Source organism: Mobula hypostoma, chromosome 5 (genome assembly GCF_963921235.1).
Source record: "Mobula hypostoma chromosome 5, sMobHyp1.1, whole genome shotgun sequence".
NCBI classification, from domain to species: domain Eukaryota; kingdom Metazoa; phylum Chordata; class Chondrichthyes; order Myliobatiformes; family Myliobatidae; genus Mobula; species Mobula hypostoma.
The window spans coordinates 163693862-163721166 of NC_086101.1; the positions used below are offsets into that span (position 1 = coordinate 163693862).

Genomic DNA, 27305 nt, shown 5'->3' on the forward strand with positions numbered 1-27305 from the left:
AAGTTCCTGCTTGTGGTATACAGTATGAAGTTAATGTTTTGTGTAACTTAAAACCTTTAAATTTTGTGCTTTATAAACTATTCATGTAGCAGTCCTACTGGAGAAACTTTTCTTTAAACTTACAGTAAGTAAAATTCTTTATTCACCTGTTGTGCCTTATTTAGCTGTTCCAGTGCTGAGCAAGGAGGAGAAAGATAAGCTACGGCGTCATGAGTTAAAACAGATTCAGGTCAAGTATGGATTACAGGTGTGTTTTTCGTCAACTTATTTCTGAAAGTATAATCAATAAAAGAAATGCTTGTTCTGCAACATCTTTCCTACCTTTGCTACAAACTCTAGCTCTCCAGGTTTATTGCTTTATCTGATCCTCTTTCCTAAACTGAACACAGTACTCCAGATAAAATCAGATCAAGGCAAAGCTGCTTCATATTCCATACCCTCTTTCTGGATTAACCTTTATCCCCATGAACTAGCTTTTAATGATCTGGACACATTTCTCTGTTAAAACATTCCAATGTTCTTTGGATTGAGATGGGTCACTTCAGAACTCTTCAGAGCAGCCAGTTTTAACCAGTGACAAAAGAGCGGACTGCATTTTGCACACATTTTTCTATGGCTCCTATCAAGATCCCTCAAACTTCCTTGATCTCCTTTCTTTCCTTCCCTCTTCTGGTTTTGTCCTTGCACTCTAAAACACCATTCAACTCCCATTATTTTATGCTTTTCTTTTTTCAGTATTTTCCCATCAATTTTTTTTTAATGTAACAATGTCTACCAGTTCAGTTATTTCCCGAACCAAGAATTAATTGTCCTTAATCTGAAAACTCCCCTTGGTCTTGACTTGCTAAATGGGAGACCAGTATAAGCTGATAAGAGGCATTGATTGTGTTGAAATGGCTAAGACGAGAGGGCACAGTTTAAGGTGCTTGGAAGTAGGTACAGAGGAGATGTCAGGGGTAAGTTTTTTACATAGAGAGTGGTGAGTGCTTGGAATGGGCTGCCGGCAAAAGTGGTGGAGGTGGTTACAATAGGATCTTTTAAGAGACTCTTAAATAGGTACATGGAGCTTAGAAAAATAGAGGGCTATGGGTAACGCTAGGTAATTTCTAAAGTAAGTACATGTTCAGCACAGCATTGTGGGCCGAAGGGCCTATAGTGTGCTGTAGGTTTTCTATGTTTCTAATTATTAGTTTGGTCATAGTCATGTCATAGATTGAGTTAGCATTAAATCAGGCCCTTCAGCCCAACAGTTCCTTGCCAACCAAGATGCCCTATTCAAGATAGTCCCATTTGCCAGCATTTGACCCATAAACTTCTAAACCTTCAGTCTATGTACCTGTTCAACAGTCTTTTACCAGTTGTCCTACCTACCTCATCCACTTCCTATGCACCTGATTCCACAAAAATGCCACTATTTATGTATATTTTTTTAAAAGTTGCCCCTTGAATTCATTTTAAATCATTCTCCTCTCATCTTTATCCTATGCCCCCATGTCCTTAATGTCTCAACTCAGGGGAAATGTATTGAGTGTATGATTTCTAATGAAATCACCTCAAAAGTGAGTCTCCACTCAATAAATAAAGTACCAGCCTGTCCTCTCCTAAAAGCTCAATTCCTCAAGTTCTGCCAGCATCCTTGTAAATCTTTTCTGCACTCTTTCCAGTTTAGTAGGTGGGGTGGTGGGGAAGAGACCAAAATTGACCTTTTCTGCCAAACTTGCATCTACTTTCCTCATTTCCTTTTTGAGTACACTCTGCATCCCTTGCACCCCTCCAGAGATGCACTTGATCCCAGCTGCCAGTACCTGACCCATGTCTCCTTTTCATCCCCCAGCCAGGGTCTCAATATCCTTGGTCATCTCGAGCTCCCTAGTCCTACCAGCTTTGTCCTTCATTTTAATGGGAACATGTAGATCTTGAACTCTCATGTTCCCACCGTTAAAAGTCTACAAATTTCCCCTTAAACAACTTACTCCAATCGGCCTTTATCGGTTTATAACACCCCAGGAAAGGTTTCACTGCTAATGTAATGGTTTCTCTGTAGCAGCAGCGTTAGGGTTATGACTAGAGATAACGGGCTTTGAAATGTGCAGCGTCCCAATTTGTTCGTGCTTGTTCCTGCCCGCAGACATAATTATCCAATCCCTATGTACTTATTTACTTAATTTTTTCATTTTTTTTTTATCCCTTTCCCAAATCTTTCCCTTTACTTGTGTTAATTCTCTATTTTCCAAAAAAAAACAACAACAAACATTTAGACTAGGGGTGCTTACGTTAGCAATATTACTGTGTTGATGAGAAGAGCAATATAAATCATTAGGAGAGTCATCTAAAGTCTGCTCGCATTGGGGTTATATATTCAATCCATTTATTCCAGATTTGATAAAATGTTTCTTTTTGAGTTCTCAGGGAGTAGGTCAACTTCTCCATTTTAAATATTTCCAAGATAATTTCGTACCAATCTTCTAATGTAGGTGGTATTGGATTTAGCCATTTTCTAGTGATTGATTTCTTACTTGCCGCTAAGAGGGCCTGCAGCAACTTTATATCTTCCTTCTGTTCAAGGAACAATACATGCCCCAAATAGAGCGTCTCAAAGAATGGTCCAGAAGGGTTGTATGGAAACTATTATTACCATTTTTCTTAACAACTAATTTCATTACTTAGCCTAATAGGTTAGATTTACCACAGTACATAATTATCTATTTAAATGTTTATTTTGCTTTTATATCATCTCAATGTGTACTTAAGAATGTATAAATAATTGTAGTTTTATACATATAAAAAAATGGAAAAGGTTATATGTGTGAAAAAAGTACATGATAATTGTGAACTCCTTATCCAAATAAAAATAAAATTAAAAAAAAAAGAAATGTGCAGCGTCCAGGGAGGGGAGTGTTTTTCTTTCTTGTGTCCCTGAGAGCGAGGGATTTGCGGGCTTTTGTTCGGCAGAAGATGCCAGAAAGGAGAGGTTGTAGACTGCAGGATGGAGTGGACTTGGAATGGGGTCAGGAGTCGATGACGCCCATGGGAAATCATTGGAGAATGAATGGACAGGAAAATCGTGAACTCCAATGTGCACATTAGACTGTTCCATTAAAATGAGCCCTTTTTCTTTCTGTTTTCTTTACTAACCCTATAGTCAGATTAAAAATTATAAAGCTCAATCGTTTAACTGCATATGGTGTACTCTTTGTTGTTTCATGGTACTGATTTGTATAGGGGAAAACATCACGCAGCGTCCACACAAACGAGATTTCACAAATTTGGCGGGGCTGAAGACTGTCTTCCCCTAGACTAATGTTGCCAGCCAAACTGAGGGTGACAACTGTGGGGGTATCGTTCCAGGATTGATTTCATTGGATGCTGTGTGACTGCCCTGAGCATTAAACCAGTGGGTTGTGTATTTTAAGTCTCTGCTGGTAGGGATGCTGCTGGGGTGGAGCAGTGGTGTTCATCCACAGGGGTTATCGATTTCTCACGCGTGCGTGTTGAGTGGGGTAGATATTTGTACTCGGATGAATTGTTAATTCACCTGTTAAGTACTGTTAAAGTTGTCAGCAAAGTTATGATTGAGGAGTGAGGTTTGATAAGATGGTGGGCATAGACCTCGTTTTACTGCAGACTAGCGCTGATGTAATGGCTGTGGAGTGGGCCAAATCACAAGTCGTTTCCCGTAGCTGGGGGCAGAGACTTCAAAGGCAGGGTTCTATCGTTTCTGAGGAGTGAGGGGAAGAATGGTTGGATTTGGAATGTCTAATTAGTCCCTGCCCCCCCCCCCCCCCGGGAAGAGTGAGAATTCTGAGTTAGTATCCGTCCTTATCTCTCTGGCGAATAAATGGAAAAATGCCCATGTCCAAAGTCCCAGCTAAGGTATGCTCCACCTATTCTCTGTAATAACGCCCACCCATAAAGGGGAAGAGGAGTATGAGACTTGGCTGGAACAGACCACTCAGTTGTTAGATGAGTGGCAGTGCTCGGACGTAAAGTGACATAGATTGGTTGAAAGTTTGAGTGGGTGGGCTCCTGATGTGGTGAGAGCTGTCAAGTTCTAGGACCCCCTAACTCATGCTGCCGATTACATAGGAGCATTGAAAAATGCATTTGGCAGAACAGGGAGCCCAATGGAGCTCTTGGCGGGGTTTCAGAACATGGATCAGGAGAAGAGGGAGAAGCTTTTTGCCTACATCTTTCAGCCAGAGAGGCAGCTAAATTGTTTGTGACACAGAGGGGCCATTCAGGTGGCTGAGGTGGATCAGTTGTCTGTTATAACTGGTGAAGAGGGACACTTCAGGCGGGAGTGTGAATGACGGGAAACCCTTCAAAGAGTGAGCCCCCGGGTACTTAAGCAGAGAGAGTCATTGGGAAAACTTAAGAGACCCAGTTAGGCGATGGCCTGGCGTATTGGGGCAACACATTCCCAGCAATATATCAAGGAACGCCTGAAAGCAAAGAACCATATTCCTGAAGGCTTATTGGGGCCAAGCTCCAGTGTATCACTACAGATAGAGGGTATTTATGCTAGAGGCATACTTGACACAGGGTCGCAGTCACTTTGCTGTACCATTCATTTTACAGCTAGTATTTGACACATTTATCATTGATGCCATTCAATGCACTAGAGATCTGGGGTCTTAGTGCAGGTGATATCCGTATGATGGTTATTTGTCAGTGATGCTAGAGTTTTTGGAGGCCGATGTGGGAGCGGCTGAGGCCCTTGATGCATTTGCGCTAATTTGTCCAGACCCCGTTGAGAAGGGCAGTGTTTCAGTTCTTATTGTGAGGAGGCTCGTGCAAGGAGAAAGCTGGAGAGAGCTTCCTGAGAACATTGTCCGTTCACCCGGTGTTTCGAGCTGCATTAGGCCAGATAACAAGTTTAGACAAGGGATTGTGTGCTTCACCCAGTCCAAGCCTGGGGAAGTATCGAGAGTAATGGGAAACCCCAAATTTCCCAGAATGCCCGAGGGCGAGCTGCTCTTGGTGGACGCTCCAGAAGGCCACAGTGAGGAGTTGGGAGTGGTGCTGGAGTACTGGTGTCGCCTGAACTGCAGACGCCCCCGGTTGTACAGGCACACAGGATGGCAGTGATTGTCAGGAATACTATGAAGAGGCAGGTCACCTTCAAGCAGGGGATGCCCTGGCACATCTTTTCCCGGTGACGGTAATGTCTAGTGTCCCAAGCTGGAGAGAAACTAGTGGAAAAAGGGGGAAAGTTGACTGCTGAGTCTTCCAACTTCGGGGACTCGCTGGTACCTGCAGGCTGGTAGAGAAGATGCTGAAGCTGGAAGGTGACTTTTCCACTGACAAGTTTGATGTGGGTTGTTCCAAGAGCACTCGTCACACTATCCGGGTGACCAAGGACACTTCGGTCAGAGAGAGGTCATGGCGACTGGCCCTTGCAGAGGTGGAAGACATTTAGCAGCGTTTGTGTAAGTTGAAGGAAGCTGGGATCATCACCGAGTCCCGAAGCCCCTATGCGGTTGTTGTTGTTGTGGCCAGAAAGAAGAATGGAAAGGTACAGATGTGTGTGGACTTTAAGACTCCGAACAGATGGACCATCCTTGACAAGTATATGCTCCCAAGGACTAAAGACGCGCTGACCTGTCTGAGTGGTGCGAAGTGGCTCAGTGTGCTGGCCTTGAGGAGTGGATATTACCAAATCCCCATGAGTGAGTCTGTCAAAGAGAAGATGGCATTTGTATGTTCACTAGGATTCTTCCGGTTCGAAGGGGTGCCCCAGGGCTTATTGGGAGCCCCTGCAACCTTCCAGTGGGTTATGGAGAAAATGATGGGAGATATGAACTTGCTTGAGGTATTGGTGTATCTGGATGACCTCATCCTCATAGTGTTGGATTCACCTTGGAAGAACATGAAGTGGGGCTCAGCCAAGGGACAGAGGGATCCAAGTTGCAGGTGTGCACAAGTGATAGGCCGGGGGAGGCCTTGCCAGGTAGATCAGAAATATCCCCAGTGGTGTCAGAACATGAAGAGGTAGATGAGGGGGTGCGGAGGTCTCTCAGAATCGGGAGACCACCGGATAGGCTAGCCTATGTAGCACCGGGGGAACAGAGTGTGTCCCCTTTCGCTTTGGTGAGCTATGTTACTGCCTTTTACACCTGGGTCGGACTTTGTGTTTTGCAGGAAAGTTTGGCAAATTATCTCAAAATCATGAGGTCATGACTGAATTTGGTGGGGGGGGAGAGTGTAACTCCCTGGGAAAGGTTTCTCTGTAGCAGCAGTGTGCTTGGGTTATGACTAGAGATAGCGAGGGCTTTGGAATGTGCGCCATCCAATGGGGGGAGTGGTTTTCTTTCTTATGTGGTTGAGAGCGAGGGATTCGCAGGCTTTTGTTCGGCAGAAGATGGCGAGAGAAGATGCCAGGACGGAGTGGTTGTAGACTGCAGGATGGAGTGGAGTTGGAATGGGGTCAGGAGTCAACACCCAGGGGAAATCGATGGAGAACAAACGGACAGGAAAAGTGTGAGCTCCAACATGCATATTAGACTGTTTCATTAAAATGGCCCTTTTTGTTTTCTTTACTAACCCTTTCGTCAGATTAAGAATTATAAAGCTCAAACCTTTAACTGCTTATGGTGATCTGTTTGTTATTTTGTGGTAGTGATTTGTACAGGGGGAAAACATCACACAGCATCCACTCAAATGAGATTTCACAAGTATAGTGGGGCTGGGGACGGTCTTCCCCCTAGACCAGGGGTCAGCAACCTTTTTGCCTCTGTGGGCCGGATCACGTATTAATGAGCAGACGGTGGGCCAGATAAATGCCATAAAAAAAAACTTGAAATATGGGAATTATCCATTTAAATACATCTAGTTATGTTTTGCCTCAAATTAATGAATAACGCATGCTAGAAAATCATTTATGCTTAAGGTTGCCTACCTCTGCCCTAGACTAACGCTGCCGGCGGAACCTAAGGGTTACAGGTTCTTCTAATTCCTATTAACTGCTTGGGGGAGCCATTGTACAATCCCAGTAATGTGATCATCCCTCTTTTATTTCTCAGCTCCACCCATAAAAATTCATTAATTTCATCTCTGACTACAGCTTTGACATTCCCCTTAATCAAAAGTGCAACTTTCTCTTCTCTCTTTCCTCCAAAGCAGACACTATGAAGTCAGTAAACACTGATACTTCAAGATAGACTGTGTTAAGTATAATTTATCTTGGTTTATTGTAAGATGTCATTAAGCTCTTGAGGGTACAGAAAAGATTTACAAAGGACGGTGTCTGAATTTGGAGTGCTTTGGAGACATTGGATAGGCTGGGCCTGTTTTCTCTGGAGCAAAAGAGGCTGTACTGCACTTCGAGTTTGTTTTATTTTTTGAAGATGAATGTTTTTAAGTTGATCAGCAATAGGTTATCAACAGTTGTAGTTTTGCGAAATGCAATACCATTGTTGCCTGGACCTGAGGTCCTGAGTTGCAAGGAAAGGTTGCGTAGACATGAACTTTATTCCCTGGAATGCAAGAAAGACCTGATAAAGGTATTTATACCACCTCTTTAAAGTTTTCATGTTTTATTGTTTTACAACATTAAATCACAGTGGATTTAAGATGGCTTTTTTTTGACACTGATCAACAGAAAAAGATTCTTTCATGTCAAAGTGAAAACACATCTCTAGAAAGTAATCTAAATTCATTATAATTCATTACATAAATATTCACCCCCTTTAATATGACACACCAAATCATCACTGGTGCAGCCATTTGGTTTAAGGAGTCACATAATTAGTTAATGGAGATCACCTGTGTACATTTAAGGTGTTTCAAATGATTGTAGTAAAAATACTGCACACCTGTATCTGGAAGGTCCAACTGCCAGTGAGTCAGTATCCTTGCAAAAACTGTACCATGAAGGCAAAAGGACTTTCCAAACAATGCTGCAAAAAGGTTATTAAAAAGTACAAGCCAGGAGGTGGATACAAGAAAATTTCCAGGTCACTGAATATCTCTTGGGAGTACAGTTAAATCAATCATCAAGAAATGGAAAGAATATGGCACAGCTGTAAGTCTGCCTAGAGCAGACCATCTTCAAAAAAACTGAGTGACCATGCAGGAGACTAGTGAGGGAGGCCACCAAGACAGCTTCATGGGAGAGTGGCAAAGGAAAAGACATTGCTGGGGGGAAAACACACATGAAGTCTCAGCTAGAGTTTGCCAGAAGGCATGTGGGAGACATGCTGGAAGAAGGTTCTATGGTCTGATGAATCCAAAATTGAGCTTTTGTCCATCAGACTAAACAATATGTTGAATGTAAGGCTTGTGAAGGTAGAGGGTAAAATGAATGCAGCAAAATACAGGGAAATCCCGATGCAAGTCTGCAAGAGAACTGAGACTTGAGAGATTTGTTTTCCAACAAGACAATGACCCCAAGCAAAAGGCCAAAGCTACACAGAATAGGTTAAAAACAACAAAGTAAATGTCTTGGAGTGGCCAAGTCAGAGTCCAGACCGCAATCCAATTGAGAATTTGTGGCTGGACTTGAAAAGGGTTGTTCACTTACAATTCCCATGCAATCTAACAGAGCTTGAGCAGTTTTGTAAAGAAGAATGGAGAAAAATTGCAGTGTCCAGATGTGCAAAGCTAATAGAGACCTATCCAAACAGACTCATTATTGCTGCCAAAGGTGCATCTACTAAATACTAACTTGAAGAGGGTAATTATGTTTGTGTTTAATAATTGTAATAAATTTAGACCAATTTGTTGTTCCATTGACATAGAAAGAGTCTTTTCTGTTGATTAGCGTCAGAAAAGCCAAATTAAATCCACTGTGATTTGATGATATAAAACAATAAAACATGAAAACTTCCAAGGGGGGTGGAGTTCCCAACCCTTTGTTCACATGAATGAGTATATAAGGAGACATTGGATAGACTGGGCCTATTTTCCTTGGAGCAAAGAAGGCTGAGCAGTGACATGATACAAGTATATAAAATTATGAGAGGCACAGATACGTAGCCAGAATTTGTCTCCTAATGGAAGAATTATCAAAAAACAAGCGGGCATAGTTTTAAGATAAGAAGGCAGAGGCTTAAAGGGAACCTGAGGGGTGAATTTTTCGTACAAATAATCGGTATGTAAAATGAGCTGCCGATGATGGAGAAGGCAAGAACGGTAACAATACTGAAGAGACATTTGCACGGGTACTTGAAAGAGCAAAACATAGTGAGTTTTGGTATTAATGCAGACAAGTGGGATTACTACAGATGGACATGATGCTGGGCATGGATGTGATTGATACAGCCCTTTGGCCCACCAGTTATAGCTCTATGACTATAATATCCAGGATGTTTATGTAACTGGATTTCAAGTGTCTATAATACCAGTTCTTTCTGAAACGTATGTGTTATCTAAGCCAGTTATGCTCCATAAATTTATTTGTCGTCATTTATTTAGAACAGTGCATATGAAAGAGGTAAATCAATGAAGAATTTGATATATAAGGATCGAGCTGCAAAACGTAGGCAGGAGATTGGAAGTGATGGCATTTTCAAAAGAGATGATGCTCCTGCTTCAATCCATATGTAAGTATAAGATTATAAGTCTGCAACTAAAAGAGGTAGAAATTTTATAAATTCCTCAAAATATATATAAGCATGGAATATGGAATACAAACAGTACAACTAAACCTCAATTTTAAATAAAGTATTCCTATTATCCAATAGAAATAATGTCACTAAGTGTACATACTACTTTATCAGGTAGCATTGCTGTTGTAATTCACCGGACGCCCTTTTATACTGCACTTTGAATTTCTTTTTTGAAGATGATGTTTTTAAGTTAATAATAAGCAATAGATCGTCAAAATAAAGCAGTCAACATAATTGAAGACCCTCCCATCCAGGCATTCTTGCTTCTCCCCTTTTTCATTGGGCAGAAGATGCAAAAGCCTGAAAGCACGTGTCTCCAGGCTCACGGACAGCTTCTCTCTGCTGTTATAAGACTATTAAACAAGACCATAAGATGTAGAGGTGTATTTAGGCCATTTGGCCCATCGAGTCTGCTCTGCCATTTCATCATGACTGATGCATTTCCCTCTCAGCTTCAGTCTTCTGCCTTCTCCCCATAACTGTTCATGCCCTGACTTATCAAGAATCTATCAACCTCTGCTTTAAAGATATCCAATGACTTTCCTCCACGGTCGCCTGTGGCAACAAATTCCACAGACTCGCCACTCTCTGGCTGAAAAAACTCCTCCTCATCTCCATTCTAAATGGGCATCCCCCTATTCTGAGAATGTGCTTTCTGGTTCTAGACTCCCTCTCCATAGGAAACATCCACTCTGTCGAGGCTTTCAACATTTGATAGGTTTCATTCTTCTGAATTTCAGTGAGTAGAATCATCAGTCAGTCCTCATATGGTAACCATTTCATTCCCAGAATCATTCTGGTGATCCTCCTCTGAACCCTCTCCACTTTTCAGCACATCCTTTCTGCTCACTTTTGCTGAGTATAGAGCCTCTTAACAGCTGATCAACAATTCCCGATGTTCGGTTTTCTCTCACAACGCTTCAGTCAACAGCATCAGCTTAGAATCAGCCTCTCTACAAGCCTACGAAACCTCAAAACCCAGAAGGCGTGTTCATCTTCTAGGCGGTGGCCAGTCATGAATCCCCAGGAGTGGGTCCCGCCATAGCAAAGAACAAAAGTCTGAGTGTAATTCCAGGTCAGGGTCTTCAACAGAACCCCATCGACCCTGCAAGGAAAAAAGAGAGCCATCATGGGTAGAAATTCAGCTATTTTCATAGATGAACACGAAGGAGTCGCTATTGAGCGTCACTGTAACTGCCTCACCTAGCTGATCCCCTAGAGGGCTCAACCACAAGCTGCTCTTAAAAGCCATCTTGCAGGCATTGTACAAATCTCCCCTCTTGGGATCAAGCACCAAAATTATTGTACCTATCTACCTTCATATTGCAATCCCTCATGACTAACGTAACATTACCCTTTTGACATGCCTTTTCTATTTCCTGTTGTAAATTGTAGCCCACATCTTTGCTAATGTTTGGAGGCCTGTATATAACTCCCATCTTGTCTTTTTACCCTTGCAGATTCTTAGCTCTACCTACAAGTATTCTATACCTTCTGATCCTATGTCACCTCTTTCTAAAGATTTTATTTTTTTTTACCACATAGCCACCCCAGCCCTTCTGCCTACCTGCTGTCGCTTTGATTCAATATGTATCCTCGGATGTTAAGCTATGATCTTCTTTCAGCCACGACTCAGTGATGCCCACAGTGTCATACCTACCAATTTCTAACTGCTACAAGTTCTTCTACCTTATTCCGTATACTACATGCTTTCAAATGTAACACCTTCTATCCTGTATTCATCATCCTTTTCAATTTTGTCCCCCCTTTACATTGCAACTCATCCCATTGACTGCAATTTTGACCTGTCATCAGTCAGTCCTTGCTAATAGTTCCCTAGTACTATAAGATGAACTCTTGATCTCACAATGTGCTTTGTTATGACCTTAAGAACATAAGAAATAGGAGCAGGAGTAGGCCATCCGACCCATTGAGCCTGCCCACCATTCAGTAAGATCATTGCTGATCTGTCCGTAAACTCAGCTCCATTTACCTGCCTTTTCCCCATAATCCTTAATTCCCCTACTATGTAAAAATCTATCTAACTGTATCTTAACTATATTTAGTGAAGAAGCCTCAACTGCTTCCCTGGGCAGAGAATTCCACAGACTCACCACTCTCTGGAAAAAACAATTTCTCCTCATCTCCGTCCTAAATCTTGTCCCCTGAATCTTGAGGCAATGTCCCCTAGTTCTAGTCTCACCTACCAATGGAAACAACTTTCCTACTTCTATCTTATCTATCCCTTTCAAAATTTTGTACGTTTCTATAAGATCCCCTCTCATTCTTCTGAATTCCAGAGAGTATAGTCCCAGGCAACTCAGTCTCTCCTCATAGGTTAACCCCTTCATCTCTGGAATCAACCTGGTGAACCTCCTCTGCACTGCCTCCAAAGCCAGTATATCCTTCCTCAAGTATGGAGACCAGAACTGCACACAGTACTTGATGTGCGGCCTCACCAGTACCCTGTATAGTTGCGGCATGACCTCCCTGCTCGTGAATTCAATCCCTCTAGCAATGAAGGCCAACATTCCATTTGCCTTCTTAATAACCTATTGTACCTGCAAGCCAACTTTTTGTGATTCATGAATAAGCACTCCCAAGTCCCTTGCACAACAGCATGCTGCAATCTTTCACCATCTAAACAATGATCTGTTCTTCTATTATTCCTTCCAAAGTGGATGATCTCGCATTTACCAATGTTGTATTCCAACTGCCAGACCTTGGCCCACTCACTTAACCTATCTGTATCCCTCTGCAGACTCACACCTCCTCTGTACAATTTTCTTTTCCACTCATCAGCAAATTTTGCTACGCTACACTCAGTCCCCTCTTCCAAATCATCAATGTAAATGGTAAACAGCTGCGGGCCCAGCACCGACCCCTGAGGCACCCCACTCACCACTGACTGCCAACCGGAGAAACACCCATTTATACCAACTCTCTGCCTTCTATTGGTTAACCAATCCACTATCCATGCCAGTACACTTCCTCTGACTCCATGCATCCGTATCTTATTTATAAGTCTCTTGTGTGGCAGCTTATCAACCGCCTTCTGGAAATCCAAGTATACGACATCCACCTGTTCCCCTCTATCCACTGCACTCATTATGTCCTCAAAGAACTCCAGTAAGTTTGTCAAACAGGACACACCTTTCTGACTCCATGCTGCATCTGCCTAATGGAACCACTTCTTTCTAAATGTTTGCTATTTCTTCCTTAATGACAGCTTCAGGCATTTTCCTGACTACAGATATTAAGCTAACTGGCCTACAGTTGCCCGTCTTTTGCCTACAACCCTTTTTTAAAAAGTGCTGTGATATTTGCTGTCTTCCAATCTGCCGGAACCTGCCCAGAGTCTAGAGAGTTTTGGTAAATGATAACCAGCGCGTTTACTATAACCTCCACCAATTCCCTGAGCACCCTGGGATGCATCCCATCAGGACCAGGGGACTTATCTACCTTCAGGCCCTCTAGTTTGCTCATCACTATCTCTTTAGTGACAGTGATTTTATCGAGCTCCTCACCTCCCATTTCGTCCATAACATCACTCTTTGGCACATTAGACGTGTCCTCCACCGTGAAGACCAACACAAAATAGTCGTTCAAGGCCTCAGCCATTTCCTTATCACCCAATATCAATTTCCACTTCTCGTCTTCCAAGGGACCTACATTGACTTTAGCCACCCTCTTCTGCTTTATATATTTCTAAAAAAACTAATGCTATCTGTTTTTATATTTTGTGCTAATTTAGTTTCATACTCTATCTTCCCTTTCCTTATTTCTTGTTCTTTGTTGCTTTTTAAAGTTTTCCCAATCATCTCGTGTCCCACTACTCTTTGCAACTTTGTACACATGAGCTTTTAATTTGATACTATCTTTTATTTCCTTAGTTATCCAAGGCTGGTTCTCCCCATACTTACTGTCCTTACTTTTGACTGGAATATACTTTTGTTGAGCATTGTGAAAAATCTCTTTGAAAGTATTCCACTGTTCAACTGTCCTACCAAATAGCCTGTGCTCCCAATCCACATTAGCCAACTCCTCCTTCATTCTGTTGTAGTCTCCCTTGTTCAAGCACAATACACTAGTTTTAGATCTAACTACTTCATCTTCCATCTGAATGCAAAATTCAATCATACTATGATCACTCTTTCCAAGAGGATCCCTGACTACAAGATCGTTGATCTTACCTGTCTCATTGCACAGGACTAGATCTAAGATAGCATTTTCCTTTGTAGGTTCACTAACACGCTGCTCAAGAAAGCCATCATGGATGCATTCTATGAAGTCCTCCTCAAGACTTCCTAAACCAACCTGATTCACCCAATGTATGTGGAAGTTAAAATCCCCCATGACAACTGCTGTTTCTTTCTTACAAGTTCTTACCTTGCACCTTATTGTTTACCTGCATTGTACGTTCTCTCAGCTGTTAGAGTTCATTCTGCATTTGTTGTAGTGTTATCTCTTACTATTTCAATGCACAGTGTAATGATCTGATCTGGCTGAACGGTATGTAAAACCAGCTTTTCACTGTATCGCAGTACATTTGACAATAAACCAATCAAAAAAAAAATGGCAAATGACTTCTGCTTTTTAGATATTTATTACTAAGGTACATTGTTATCAGTATGAGAATCACCTGTTTAGAACTAAAATTTAGGGAAAAAAATCTTTCACCTGGATGGTTGAAACATTTTGGAATTCACAAACAATAGCACTGCTCCAGCAGCGCAGGTTCGATCCTGGTTTTCTAAGTGTTATCTGTAAAATTTGCACATTCCTCTATTTCCTTCAGATAATGATTTCATCTCCTCCCCCCCCCCCCCCGCCGCCGCCCCCAGATTACAGAAATGCTTTGTAAATTTGGCTACTGTGAATTGTCCCTCCTGTAGATAGGAAGGGGTTGGGAAAGAATTGTTGGGACACAAGAAAATGAGCAGTGGGATTATCTACTCTGGGTAGACTCAATAGCCTATATAACTTCCTGATTACAGGAAAATGAGAAAAATATAACTCCTGACAACAAACAGCAGGAATTCTCAACCAGAGTGTTTTTAAAGCCTAAAAGCAGTAAGGATGAGGGAGGGGAAAATGAGACTAAAACAGAAAATGCTACAAAGGTTTAATGAGCTGAAAATTTCACACCTTCCACAACTGTTGGTTAACTTGTTGAGTTTTATATTTCCACCATTTTATTTGCAAATGGGCAGCTATATTAGACAACTACAGCATAATACCATGTACTTACTTTAGAAATTACCTAGGGTTACCCATAGCCCTCTGTTTTTCTTAAGTTCCATGTACCTATCCAGGAGTTTCTTAAAAGACCCTATCATATCCGCCTCCACCACCGTCGCTGGCAGCCCATTCCACGCACTCACCGCTCTCTGCGTTTTTTTTTAAAAAAAAAACAAGCAAAACTTACCCCTGACATCTCCTCTGTACCTGCTTCCAAGCCCCTTAAAACTATGCCCTCTGGTTGCATTGAATAATGGAGCAGGTCTGAATGTCTGTGGCTGAATTCTATTCAGCTGGCATTTGTATATTACTACTAACTTCAAAAAAAAATTAGAAACCCTTTGCCTTGGTGCTCCTACTTCCCTGCTCAACTTTTAAGTCATAGATATAAATTTATTTCAAGTAGACCTCGTAGAGTACAACATGAAGGTTTTGCACACTATGGCATTTGGATTCTTTTGTCTTGGAAGACATTGACCATTGATACTCCAGCTTTACCTTTTGAAACTAAAGTATCCCATTACATTTTAGAATTGTCTTGTAGATGAAGTTCTAGGAAATTAAGTTAGCAATTTAGACAGAAATTTCAGGTCAGTAGTAATGAGAGAGATGTAACAAATCTTTTAAATAGATACAAAGCCTGAGTTATTGATGTTGGGGGAATCTCTTATTTTTGTGCATCTTAGTCTAAAGAACTTTGTCCTGGCTCTGCATGAATGACCTTTTCCAATATGTTAGCTATGAATACAGGTACATGATGTCTTTTTAGGGACCTTTAGCACCTCATAAATAGAATCAGTTAAGACTAACTTATTGACATTTAGGTAACCATTACAAGCAGTTCTACGTATAATCTGCAATTGAAATTAAATGTAAATTTTGATACTCCAACTAGTAAATTGCTTTCTCATCAATAGAATTTACACATTTACAGGTTTAATGACTTTATTCATTTTAGGGAAATCTGTGATGACAACAAAGGACGAAAAATGTTGGAAAAGATGGGCTGGAAGAAAGGAGAAGGACTTGGTAAAGGAAGCTGTGGAATTAAAGAGCCGGTAATTTTTTTCCATCTAGAAAACATACTTTAAAGTAAATGAATTAACCAGCTGAATAGTGATCTGCTCATTATTACTAGTGATCTAATGAGTGAGAAAATACATTCAGTGCACCTTTCAGTGATCACTTACAGGTAAACCTGCCATTAACTGCATTGTATGCATAGAGTTTTTTGGCATCATTGCTATACGAAAACATCCATTGCCTTAACTTATAACCTAGTGATCAGCCTCTGTTGTCAAGAGAGCTAGCAGCAGTTTTACAGAAATAAAAAGCGGTTGGAGAAATAGTAAAATTGATGTAGAGTATTTATAAAGATTTTAGCTAAAGTTCATGTAGATAAAATATTTTAACTGTTTGAACTGTCTTCTGCTATAACTGTTCTAAGTTCAAATTTATTTTTTTTTAATCAAAGTACATATATGTCACCATATACAACCCTGAGATTATTTTTTTACACATTCATAGAAAATACAAAGAAACAAAAAAAATTAAATAAGCAATAAATATCAAGAAATGAGATGTAGAGACCTTGAAAGTGAGTCCCTAGGTTGTGGGAACAGTTCAGCGTTGTGGTGAGTGAAGTTGCTCCCTCTGATACAAGAGCTGATGGTTGAAAGGTAACACAGATCCTGAATCTGATGGTGTAGTCTTGAGGGTCCTGTACCTCCTTCGTGATGGCAGCAGGAAGTTTTATTTTCAGTTTATTTATTGTTTCCTTTTTTATAATTGCACATTTAGAGTATTAGGGATGCCAGGCAGAATAGATGAATGCTCCTCATGCATGATGTGTGAAGGCAAGGAGATCTTCAGTGTCCCTGATGACTTCACCTGCAAGAAGTGCGTTCAGCTGCAGCTTCAAACACTCCGTTGTTCAGGAGTTGGAACTGGAACTGGATTGACTCCGCATTATTCAGGAGGCTGAGGAGTTGTTAGACATGACATATAAAGAGGCAGTTAAACCCGAGGTGTAAGACGCAGGAGATTGGGTGACAGTCAGGAGTGTGAAAGGGGTTAACCAGCCACTGCAGAGTACCCCTGTGGCCACTCCCCTCAGTAACGGGTATATCACTTTGGATACTGCTGGGGGAGATGATCTAGCAGCGGGAAATCACGGCGGTCATGTCTCTGGCACAGACTGACTCAATGGCTAAGGGAAGGGAGGAGAAGAGGCGAGCTTTGATAGGGGAACAGAAAGGGGGCTCTGTGGATAGGAATAAAATTCCCAGGTGATATGATGCCTCCTTGATGCCAGGGTCCGGGACGTCTCAGATCAGGTTCTCGACATTCTTAAGTGGGAGGATGAGCAGTCAGAGGGCGTGGTCCATATAGATACCAATGACGTAAGTAGAAGAATGAAGAGGTTCTGCTAAGTGAGTTCAAGGAGTTAGTTGCTTAGTTAAAAGTACGGGACCACCAGGATTGTTATCTCAGGGTTGCCACTGGCTACATGCTAGTGAGGCCAGAAATAGGAAGCTCATACAGTTGAACACATGGCTAAGGAGTTGGCACAGGAGGGTCGGGTTCAGGTTTTTGGATCATTGGGCTGTCTTCCAGGGAAGGTGGGACCTGTACAGGAGACAATTTTCACCTGAACTGGAGGGGGATTAATATCCTAGTGAGAAGGTTTCCCAGTACTGGATGGGTGGGCATTGGGATGGGGGGGGTGGTGGGGAGTGGGGTAGTTTATACTAGAGTTGCAGAAGGATGGGAACCAGAGTGCCAGAACAGATAGTGTAGTGGTTGTGGAGACAAATGATAAGACAGACCTCTGGAAAAGTCAGGAATCATAAGGTTGAGCGTGGTTGGACTAATGTTCTGAGATTGTATGTACGGCAGCTTCCAAAAGTTTGGGCATCCATTTCCAAAAGGCATAAAGTTAAAGATGACACATTTCTTTAATATTTTAAGCAAGAGAACTTGTTTACTTCCATCTTTTACTGTTTCAAAATAACAAAAAGGAAAAGGGCCCGAAGCAAAAGTTTGGGCACTCTGCCTGGTCTGTACTTAGTTCATCTTTTACTTGCTTAGCTATTCACAGTAACAGAAATTTTGACCGGGGTGCCCAAACTTTTGCATGGCACTGTATAGGAAAGGCAGATGAGCTCAGGGCACGGATCAGCACTTGAAATTGTGACATTGTAGCCATTAGTGAGATTAGGTTGCAGGAGGGGCAGGGCTAGCAGCTCAATGTTCCGGGGTTCTATCGTTTTTAGACATGGTAGAGCAGGAGGGATTAACCAGGGAGGGGTGGTGTTACTAGTCAGGGAAAATGGCACAGCAATGCTCAGTCTGTACAAACTCGGGAACTCGTCTTGAGGTTTTATGGCTGGAACTGAGGAATCAGAAGGGTGTGATCATGTCCAGTCCTTGTACACCTTCATCACCCCATCAGGAGGGCCTTAAAGCTCTTTGCTTCTATCTAGACAACAGACTCAACCTGTTTCCTTCCTCCACCATTTTGGTCCACCTGGTGGAACTGGTCCCCACTCTGAATAAATTCTCCTTAGGCTCCTTCCACTTCCTTCAAACCAGAGGTGTAGCCATGGGCACTCGCATGGGTCCTAGCTTTGCCTGCCTTTTTGTTGGCAATGTGTAACAGTCTGTGTTCCAAGCCTACACTGGTATCACTCCCTAACTTTTTCTACCCTACATTGATGATTGCGTTGGTGCTGCTTCCTGCATCATGCTGAGCTTCTCAATTTCATCAACTTGGCCTCTAACTTCCACCATGCCCTAAAATTTACCTGGTCCATTTCTGACACCTCCTTCCCCTTTCTCAATCTCTCTGGGGATTGTTTCTCTACTGATATCTTTTATAAACCCACTGATTCTGACAGCTACCTGGAATATACCTCTTCCCAACCTGTCACTTGTGAAAATTCCATTCCCCTTCTCTCAGTTACTCCACCTCTGCCGTCAGAATGAGGCTTTTCATTCCAGAACTAACCAGGGGCTTTCCTTTCTCCTACCCTCAACCCATCGTCCCATCACCCCACCAGGGATAGGGTTCCTCTTGTCCTTACCTAGTACCCCACTAGCCTCTGCGTCCAGCACATAATTCTCCATAACTTCTGCCAACAGAATCCCACCACATCTTTCCCTTCTCCCCCACTTTCTGCAGGGATCGCTCGCTGCATGACTCCCTTCTCCATTCGTCCATCCCCACTGATCTCCCTCTCGGTACTTAGCCTTGCAAGTGGAACAAGTGCCATACCTGCCCCTACACCACCTCCCTCATTCAGGGCCTCAAACAGTCCTTCCAGGTGAGGTGACACTTCACCTTTGAGTCTGTTGGGGTCATCTACTGTATCCAGTGCTCTAGGCTTGGCCTCCTGTATACTGGTGAGAGCTGATGTAGATTGGGAGACCGCTTTGTCAAGCACCTGCACTCCATCTGCAAGAAAAAGTCTGATCTCCTGGTGGCCACCATTTCAATTCTAACATGTCAGTCTAAGGTCTCCTCTACTGTTGTGATGAGTCCAAACCCAGGCTGGAGGAGCAACACCTTGTATTTTGTCTAGGTAACATCGATTTCTCGAACTTCCAGTAATTGCATCCCCCATTCCTATTTTCCCCTTTTCACCTTATCTCTTTACCTCCCTCTGGTGCTCCTTACCCTTCCCATTCTTCCATGGTCTTCTAAACTCTTTATCAGGTTCCCCCTCCTCCAGCCCTTTATCTCTTTCACCAATCAACTTCCTAGCTCTTTATTTCACTGCTCCCCCCTCCCAGTTTCGAGTATCACCTTGTACTACTTCCTTCTCTCTTCCCTCAACTTCTTGCTCTAACTTCTCATCTTTTTTTCCAGTCCTGATGAAGGGTCTCTGCCTGAAATGACTGTTTACTCTTTTCCATAGGTTCTGCCTGGCCTGCTGAGTTCCTTCAGCATTTTCTGTGTGTCTGCGCCCACCTTAATGTGGCTATATTATAGACTCGCCAACAGTCTGCGGGATATAGAGGAACAAATTATAGACATTGCAGACTGTTGCAAGAAACACAAAACCATAAGATAGAGAAGCAGAATTATGCCAATTGGTCCATCGAGTCAACTCTGCCATTTCGTCATGGCTGATCCATTTTCCTTCTCAGTTCAAATCTCCTCCCTCCCCCCGCCCCCCGCCCCCCCATCCCCATATCCCTTCATGCACTGACCAATTGAGGATCTATCAGCATTGGCCTTAAATATACAAAGTCCACAGCTGTGCCAACGGATTCCACAGATTCACTACTCTCTAGCTTAAGAAATTCCTCCTCATCTCCATTCTAAAAGGACACCCCTCTATTCTGGGTCTGTGTCTTTTGGTCTTAAACACTCCCACCAGAGGAAACGTCCACATCCACTCTTTCATCATTCGATAGGTTTCAATTAGGTCATTCCCCCCCCCACCACCCCCATTCTTCTGAATACCAGTCATTGCAGGCCCAGTGTCATCAAATGCTCTTCATATAACAATCTGTTTAATCCTGGAATAATTTTCATGAACCTCCTTTGAACCCTCTCCAGTTTCAGCACATCCTTTCTCAGATAAGAGGCCCAAACTGCTCACAATACTCCAAGTGTGGCCTCACTAGTGCTTTACAAAGTCTCAACATTACATCCTTGCTTTTATATTATGCAGAAAGTTTTGTTAATAGTTCATCAGTTAATAACTCAGCAGGTGATTGATAAGTTCGTGGCCCAAGGTAGAAGGAGATGAGTTATTAACTTCAAACTTTCTGCCTAATCACTCAGAGTTGAACTGCATGTGCATGTAACGAGAGCTGTATAATTCATCTCCTTCTACCTTAGGCCACGAACTTATCAATCACCTATCTGTGGACACTTTCTGGAGGTTCAAGATCCGTATGTTCCACGACCGCTGGACTAAGTGTGTAAATGTAGGAGGGGACTATGTTGAAAAATAAATGTGCCAAGTTTTCTAAAATTGACTCCTTCTACCTTAGGCTATGAACTTATCAATCACCCCTCGTTGAAGTCTCAACGAGAGAGTGTGCAATACTTGATCTATTAGGGAATGCAACAGGGTAGATGCCAAAAGTTTGTGTAGAGGAGCACTTTGCAACTAGTGATCATAATGCCATTAGTTTCACGGTAATTATGGAAGAGGATAGGTCTGGTCCTTGGAATGAAATTCTAAATTGGAGAAAGCTCAATTTTGATGGTATCAGAAAGGATCTGGTAGTTCTGGATTGGGACAAGCTGTTTTCTGGCAAAAGTATGTTTGGTAAGTGGAAGGCCTTCAAAAGTAAAATTTTAAGAGTACGAAGCTCGTATGTGCCTGTCAGAATAAAAGAAAAGGATAACGGATTTCGGGAACCTTGGGTTTCAAGATATATTGACGCCCTGGTTAAGAAAAAAATTGAGTAGTATAAAAAATGCAGAATACTTAAAGAAATCAAGAGGGGTAAAAGAAAGCATTAGTTTGCTCTGGCAGACAAGGTATAGAAGAATCCTAAGGGTTTCTTGTATTAAGAGCAAATGGATAGCAAGGGACAAAATTGGTAATCTGTGTATAGACCCAGAGGAGATGGGGGAGATCGTAAATGGACTTTTTTGCATCTCGGGTGATGAACACAGGCCATAGATGTGAGAAGCAGCAGTGACCCTATACAGATTAGAGGAGGTGGTATTTGCTGTCGAGGCAAATTAGGGTGGAAAAATCCCCAGGACTTGACAGATGTACCCCACAGACCCTGTGTGAGGCAAGAACAGAAATTTCAATGGCCCTAACAGAGATATTTAAATCATCCTTAGTAATAGCTGAGGTACCGGAAGATTGGAAGATAGCGAATATTCTGCTGGTTAAGAAAGGCTGTAAGAATAAACCAGGAAGAGAGGCAAGACTGCACAGGCCAGTAGAGTGGGAAAAGTTTAAAAAGAAGACTGCCATATCCAGCGGGCAGTGGAGTAAGAGGTAACAGAGTGATAGGGCTTTGGCTCAACAGGCTTAGGTGGTAATGAGGCGAGGTAGGTTTGCCTGTGTTAATTGCGGAAAGGAAGTAGTGTGTGTGTGTGAGGCCGGTTTCCTGCGCTCGGTGTCAGATGTTCGAAGTCCTGGAGTCTCCCAGCCTCCCAGACGAGCATATCTGCACCCAGTGTGTCGAGCTGCATCTCCTAAGGAACTGGAGATGCAGCTCGATGACCTTCATCTGGTCAGGGAGAGCAGGGAGGTGATAGAAAGGAGTTATAGGCAGGAGGTCACGCCGGTGCCAATGGTGACAGACAAGTGGGTCACAGTCAGGAGAGGGAAGGGGAAGAATCAGTTACTAGAGAGTACCCCTGTGGCTGTACCCCTTGACAATAAGTGCTCCTGTTTGAGTACTGTTGGGGGAGACAGCCTACCTGGGGGAAGCAACTGTGGCCGCGCCTCTGACACAGAGTCTGGCCCTGTGGCTCAGAATGTTAGGGAAAGGAAGAGGAAGGCAGTAGTGATAGGGAACTGTATAGTTAGGGGGTCAGACAGGCGATTCTGTGGACGCAGTAAAGAAACTCAAATGGTAGTTGTTTCAGATCGCGTCCAAGATATCCTGCAGTGGGAGGGAGAACAGCCAGAGGTCATGGTATATATTGGTACCAATGACATAGGTAGGAAAAGGGAAGATGACCTGAAAAAACACTACAGGAAGTTGAGGAGCAGGACAGCAAAGGTAGTAATCTCGGGATTACTGCCTGTGCCACGCAACAGTGAGTATAGGAATAGAATAAGGTGGAGGATGAATGTGTGGCTGAGGGATTGGAGCAAGGATTCAGATTTCTGGGACCTCTTTTGGGCAGGTGTGACCTGTACAAAAAGGACAGGGGTTGCACTTGGATTCCAGGGGACCAATATCCTGGCGAGAAGGTTTGCTCAGGCTACTGGGGAGAGTTTAAACTAGAATTGTTTGGGGGGTTAGAACCAAACTGAAGAGACTGGGGAAGAGGTGGTCAGCTCACAAATAGAGAGAGCTTGGAGACCGTGTGTGAGGGAAGATTGGTAGGTGATAGAGAAGGGACGCGCTCAGACAGACGATTTGAGATGTGTCTATTTTAACGCAAGGAGTGTTGTGAACAAAGTGGATGAGCTTAGAGCATGGATCAGTACTTGGAGGTATGATGTGGTGGCCATTACAGAGACTTGGATGGCTCAGGGACAGGAATGGTTACTTCAAGTGCCGGGTTTTAGATGCTTCAGAAAGGACAGGGAGGGAGGCAAAAGAGGTTGGGACGTGCACCGTTGATCAGAGATAGTGTCACGGCTGCAGAAAAGGTGGACGTCATGGAGGAATTGTCTACGGAGCCTCTGTGGGTGGAGGATAGGAACAGGAAGGGGTCAATAACTTTACTGGGTGTTTTTTATAGGCCGCCCAATAGCAACAGGGCTATTGAGGTGCAGATAGGGAAACAGATCCTGGAAAGGTGTAATAATAACAGGGTTGTCATGATGGGAGATTTTAATTTCCCAAATATTGATTGGCATCTCCCTAGAGCAAGGTGTTTAGATGGGCTGGAGTTTGTTAGGTGTATTAAGGAAGGTTTCTTGACTCAATATGTAGATAAGCCTACAAGAGGAGAAGACTGTACTTGATTTGGTATTGGGAAATGAACCTGGTCAGGGGTCAGATCTCTCAGTGGGAGAGCATTTCGGAGATAGTGATCATAATTCTATCTCCTTTACAATAGCATTGGAGAGAGACAGGAACAGACAAGTTAGAGAAGTGTTTAATTGGAGTAAGGGGAATTATGAGACTATCAGGCAGGAAATTAGAGGCTTAAATTGGGAATAGATGTTCTCAGGGAAAAGTACGGAAGAAATGTGGCAAATGTTCAGGGGATATTTGTGTGGAGTTCTGCCTAGGTACATTCCAATGAGACGGAAGTGATGGTAGAGTACAGGAACCGTGGTGTACAAAGACTGCAATAAATCTAGTCAAGAAGAAAAGCTTACAAACGGTTCAGAGAGCTAGGTAATGTTAGAGATCTAGAAGATTATAAAGCTAACAAGAAAGAGCTTAAAAAGGAAATTAGGAGAGCCAGAAGGGGACATGAGAAGGCCGTGATGGGCAGGATTAAGGAAAACCCCAAGGCATTCTACAAGTATCTGAAGAGCAAGAGGGTAAGACGTGAAAGAATAGGACCTATCAAGTGTAACAGTGGGAAAGTGTGTATGGAACCGGAGGAAATAGCAGAGATACTTTATGAATACTTCAGTATTCACTATGGAAAAGGATCTTGGTGATTGTAGTGATGCCTCGCAGCAGACTGAAAAGCTTGGGCATGTAGATATTAAGAAAGAGGATGTGCTGGAGGTTTTGGAAAGCATCAAGTTGGATAAGTTGCTGGGACTGGATGAGATGTACCACAGGCTACTGTGGGAGGCGAGGGAGGAGATTGCTGAGCCTCTGGCAATGATCTTTACATCAGTAGGGACAGGAGAGGTTCCGGAGGATTGGACAGTTGCAGATGTTCTTCCTTTATTCAAGAAAGGGAGTAGAGATAGCCCAGGAAAATGTAGACCAGTGAGTCTTACTTCAGTGGTTGGTAAGTTGATGGAGAAGATCCTGAGAGGCAGGATTTATGAAGAGGTATAATATGATTAGAAATAGTCAGCATGGCTTTGTCAAGGGCAGGTTGTGCCTTATGAGCCTGATTGAATTTTTTGAGGATGTGACTAAACACATTGATGAAGGAAGAGCAGTAGATGTAGTGTATATGGATTTCAGCAAGGCATTTGATCAGGTGCCCCATCGCAAGCTTATTGAGAAAGTAAGGAGGCATGAGATCCAAGGGGACATTGCTTTGTGGATCCAGAACTGGCTTGCCCACAGAAGGCAAAGAGTGGTTGAAGACGGGTCATATTCTGCATGGAGGTCAGTGACCCGTGGTGTGCCTCAGGGATCTGTTCTGGGACCCTTACTCTTCGTGATTTTTATAAATGACCTGCATGAGGAAGTGGCGGGATGGGTTAGTAAGTTTGCTGATGACACAAAGGTTGGAGGTGGTGTGGATAGTGTGGAGGGCTGTTGGAGGTTACAGCAGGACAGAGGATGCAAAATTGGGCTAAGAAGTGGCAGATGGAGTTCAACCCAGATTAGGTGTGTATACGGTGAGGGCATTCGGCGTATTGGCCTTCATTAATCTTGGAATTGAATTTAGGAGCTGAGAGGTAATGTTGCAGCTATATTGGACCCCGGTCAGACCCCACTTAGAGTACTGTGCTCAGTTCTGGTCGCCTCTCTACAGGAAGGATGTGGAAGCCATAGAAAGGGTGCAGAGGAGATTTACAAGGATGTTACCTGGATTGGGGAGCATGCCTTATGAAAACAGGTTGAGTGAATTCAGCCATTTTTCCTTGGAGCGATGGAGGATGAGTATAAGATGATGAGAGGCATTGATTGTGTGGATAGTCAAGAGGCTTTTTTCCAGGGCTGAAATGGCTGCCACAAGAGGACACAGGTTTAATGTGCTTGGGAGTAGCTACAGAGGAGATGTCAGGGTTAAATTTTTTACGCAGAGTGGTGAGTGCGTGGAATGGGTTGCCGGCAACAGGTAGAGGCGGATACAATAAGTCTTTTTAGAGACTTTTGGATAGGTACATGGAGCTTAAAAAAATAGAGGGCTATGGGTAAGCCTAGTAATTTCTAAGGACATGTTCGGCACAACTTTGTGGGCCGAAGGGCATGTGTTGTGCTGTAGGTTTTCTATGTAATTATGGGCTGCTTAGCCTGACATCAGTAGTGGGAAAGTTATTGGAAGGTATTCTAAAGGACAGGATATGCTTGGTCGGTCCTGTCTAACCAATCTTAGAGTTCAGCAAGACGGTTGACAAGGACCCGCATGGTTCAGTCACTTGGCATTTAAAATGTGGTAGAAAATTGGATTTGACATTGGCTTTGTAGGTGAAGTCAGAGAGTAGAGGTAGATTGTTGCCTTTCTGCCTGTGACTAATGGAGTGCTGCAGGGGTCAGTGCTGGGTCCATTGCTTATATCAATGACCTGGATGATTACGTGGTTAACTGGATTAGAAGATTTCCAGATGACACCAAGATTGGGAATGTAGTGGACTGTGAGGAAGTCTATCAGTGTTTGCAGCAGGATCTGAACCACCTGGAAGAATGGGCTGAAAAATAGAATTTAATGCAGACAAGTGTGAGATGTTGCACTTTGGCAGGCCTACGAGCATTAGGGCACTGAAGAGTGCAGTAGAACAGAGATCTGGGAATACAGGTCAATGATTCATTGAAAGAACTGTCATAGGTAGATAAGGTCATTAAGAAAGCTTTTAGCACATTGGCCTTCATAGATCACAGTATTGAGTTATGGAGTTAGGATGTTGTATAAAAAGCTGGTGAGGCCTAATTTGGAGTATTATGTGCAGTTTTGGTCACCTACCTATAGGAAAAATGTAAGAAAGATTAAAATAGTACAGATAAAATTTACAAAGGTGTTGCAGAACTGGAGGACGTGAGTTACAAGTAAAGATTGAATAAGTTAGAACTTTATTCCCTAGGACATAAAATATTGAGGAGAGATTTGATAGAGGTATACAAAATTGAGGGGTATAGATAGGATAAATGGCAGCAGACTTTTCCCACTGAGGTTGGGTAATACTAGAACTAGAGGTCATGGGTTAAGGGCGAAAGATGAAATGTTTAAGGGGGACACGAGAAGCTTATTTGCTCAGGGTGGTGAGTGTGTGGAAAGAGCTACCAGCACAAATAGATGCTATTGTGATTTCACCTGTTAAGAGAAGCATGGGTGGGTACAAGGAAGGGAAGGGTATGGAGGGCTATGATCTGGGTGCAGGTTGTTGGGACTAAGCAGTTTTAATGATTTGGCACAGACCAAATTGGCTGAAGGGCCTGTTTCTGTAGTTTTTTGACACTAGAAGTGTGGTTTAGATGGTGGGGGTCCTTGATGGATGCTGCTTCCCTGTGCTAGCAGTCCATGTAGACGTGGTGAGGAGGGTTTTTGGTAGGCTTTTCCATTCAAGGGCATTGTTTTCATATCAGGTCGTGATGCAACCAGTCAATATGCTTTCTACCCCACACGTATAGAAGTTTAAGGTTTTACATGACAGAGGATCCAGTTGTACCAGGAGGTATTGAGGCCTAGGTCATGAATCTTATTGATTAGCTTTGAGGGGATGACAATACTGAATGCAAACTGTAGTCAATTAACAACATCCTGATGTATGTATCTTCACTGTCCAGATGTTCCAAGATTGAGTGAAGGGCCAATGAAATGGCACCTGCTGGCAGGTAGACAAATTGGATCCAAGTCACTCCTCAGGCAGGAATGGAAAGGAAACTTGTCTTGAATACAAACAGATGTTAAGAATTTCTAAACAATTTTAATTTTGTAACATTCAAAGGGAAATCAATTTAATATAGCAACTACTGTATACTAATCTCAAA

General features: G+C 42.9%; 1 protein-coding gene across 4 annotated transcripts in view; it reads left to right on the forward strand.

Moving 5' to 3' along the window:
* aggf1 (angiogenic factor with G patch and FHA domains 1) overlaps positions 1–27305 on the forward strand; it is an 82213-nt gene that overhangs the window by 53255 nt on the left and 1653 nt on the right. For all 4 annotated transcript variants that reach the window (XM_063049300.1, XM_063049301.1, XM_063049298.1 and 1 more), the window contains 3 exons: positions 165–247; positions 9415–9542; positions 15808–15907. In XM_063049300.1, coding sequence (XP_062905370.1) covers positions 165–247; positions 9415–9542; positions 15808–15907 — 311 coding nt within the window. The remainder of the gene's footprint in view (positions 1–164; positions 248–9414; positions 9543–15807; positions 15908–27305) is intronic.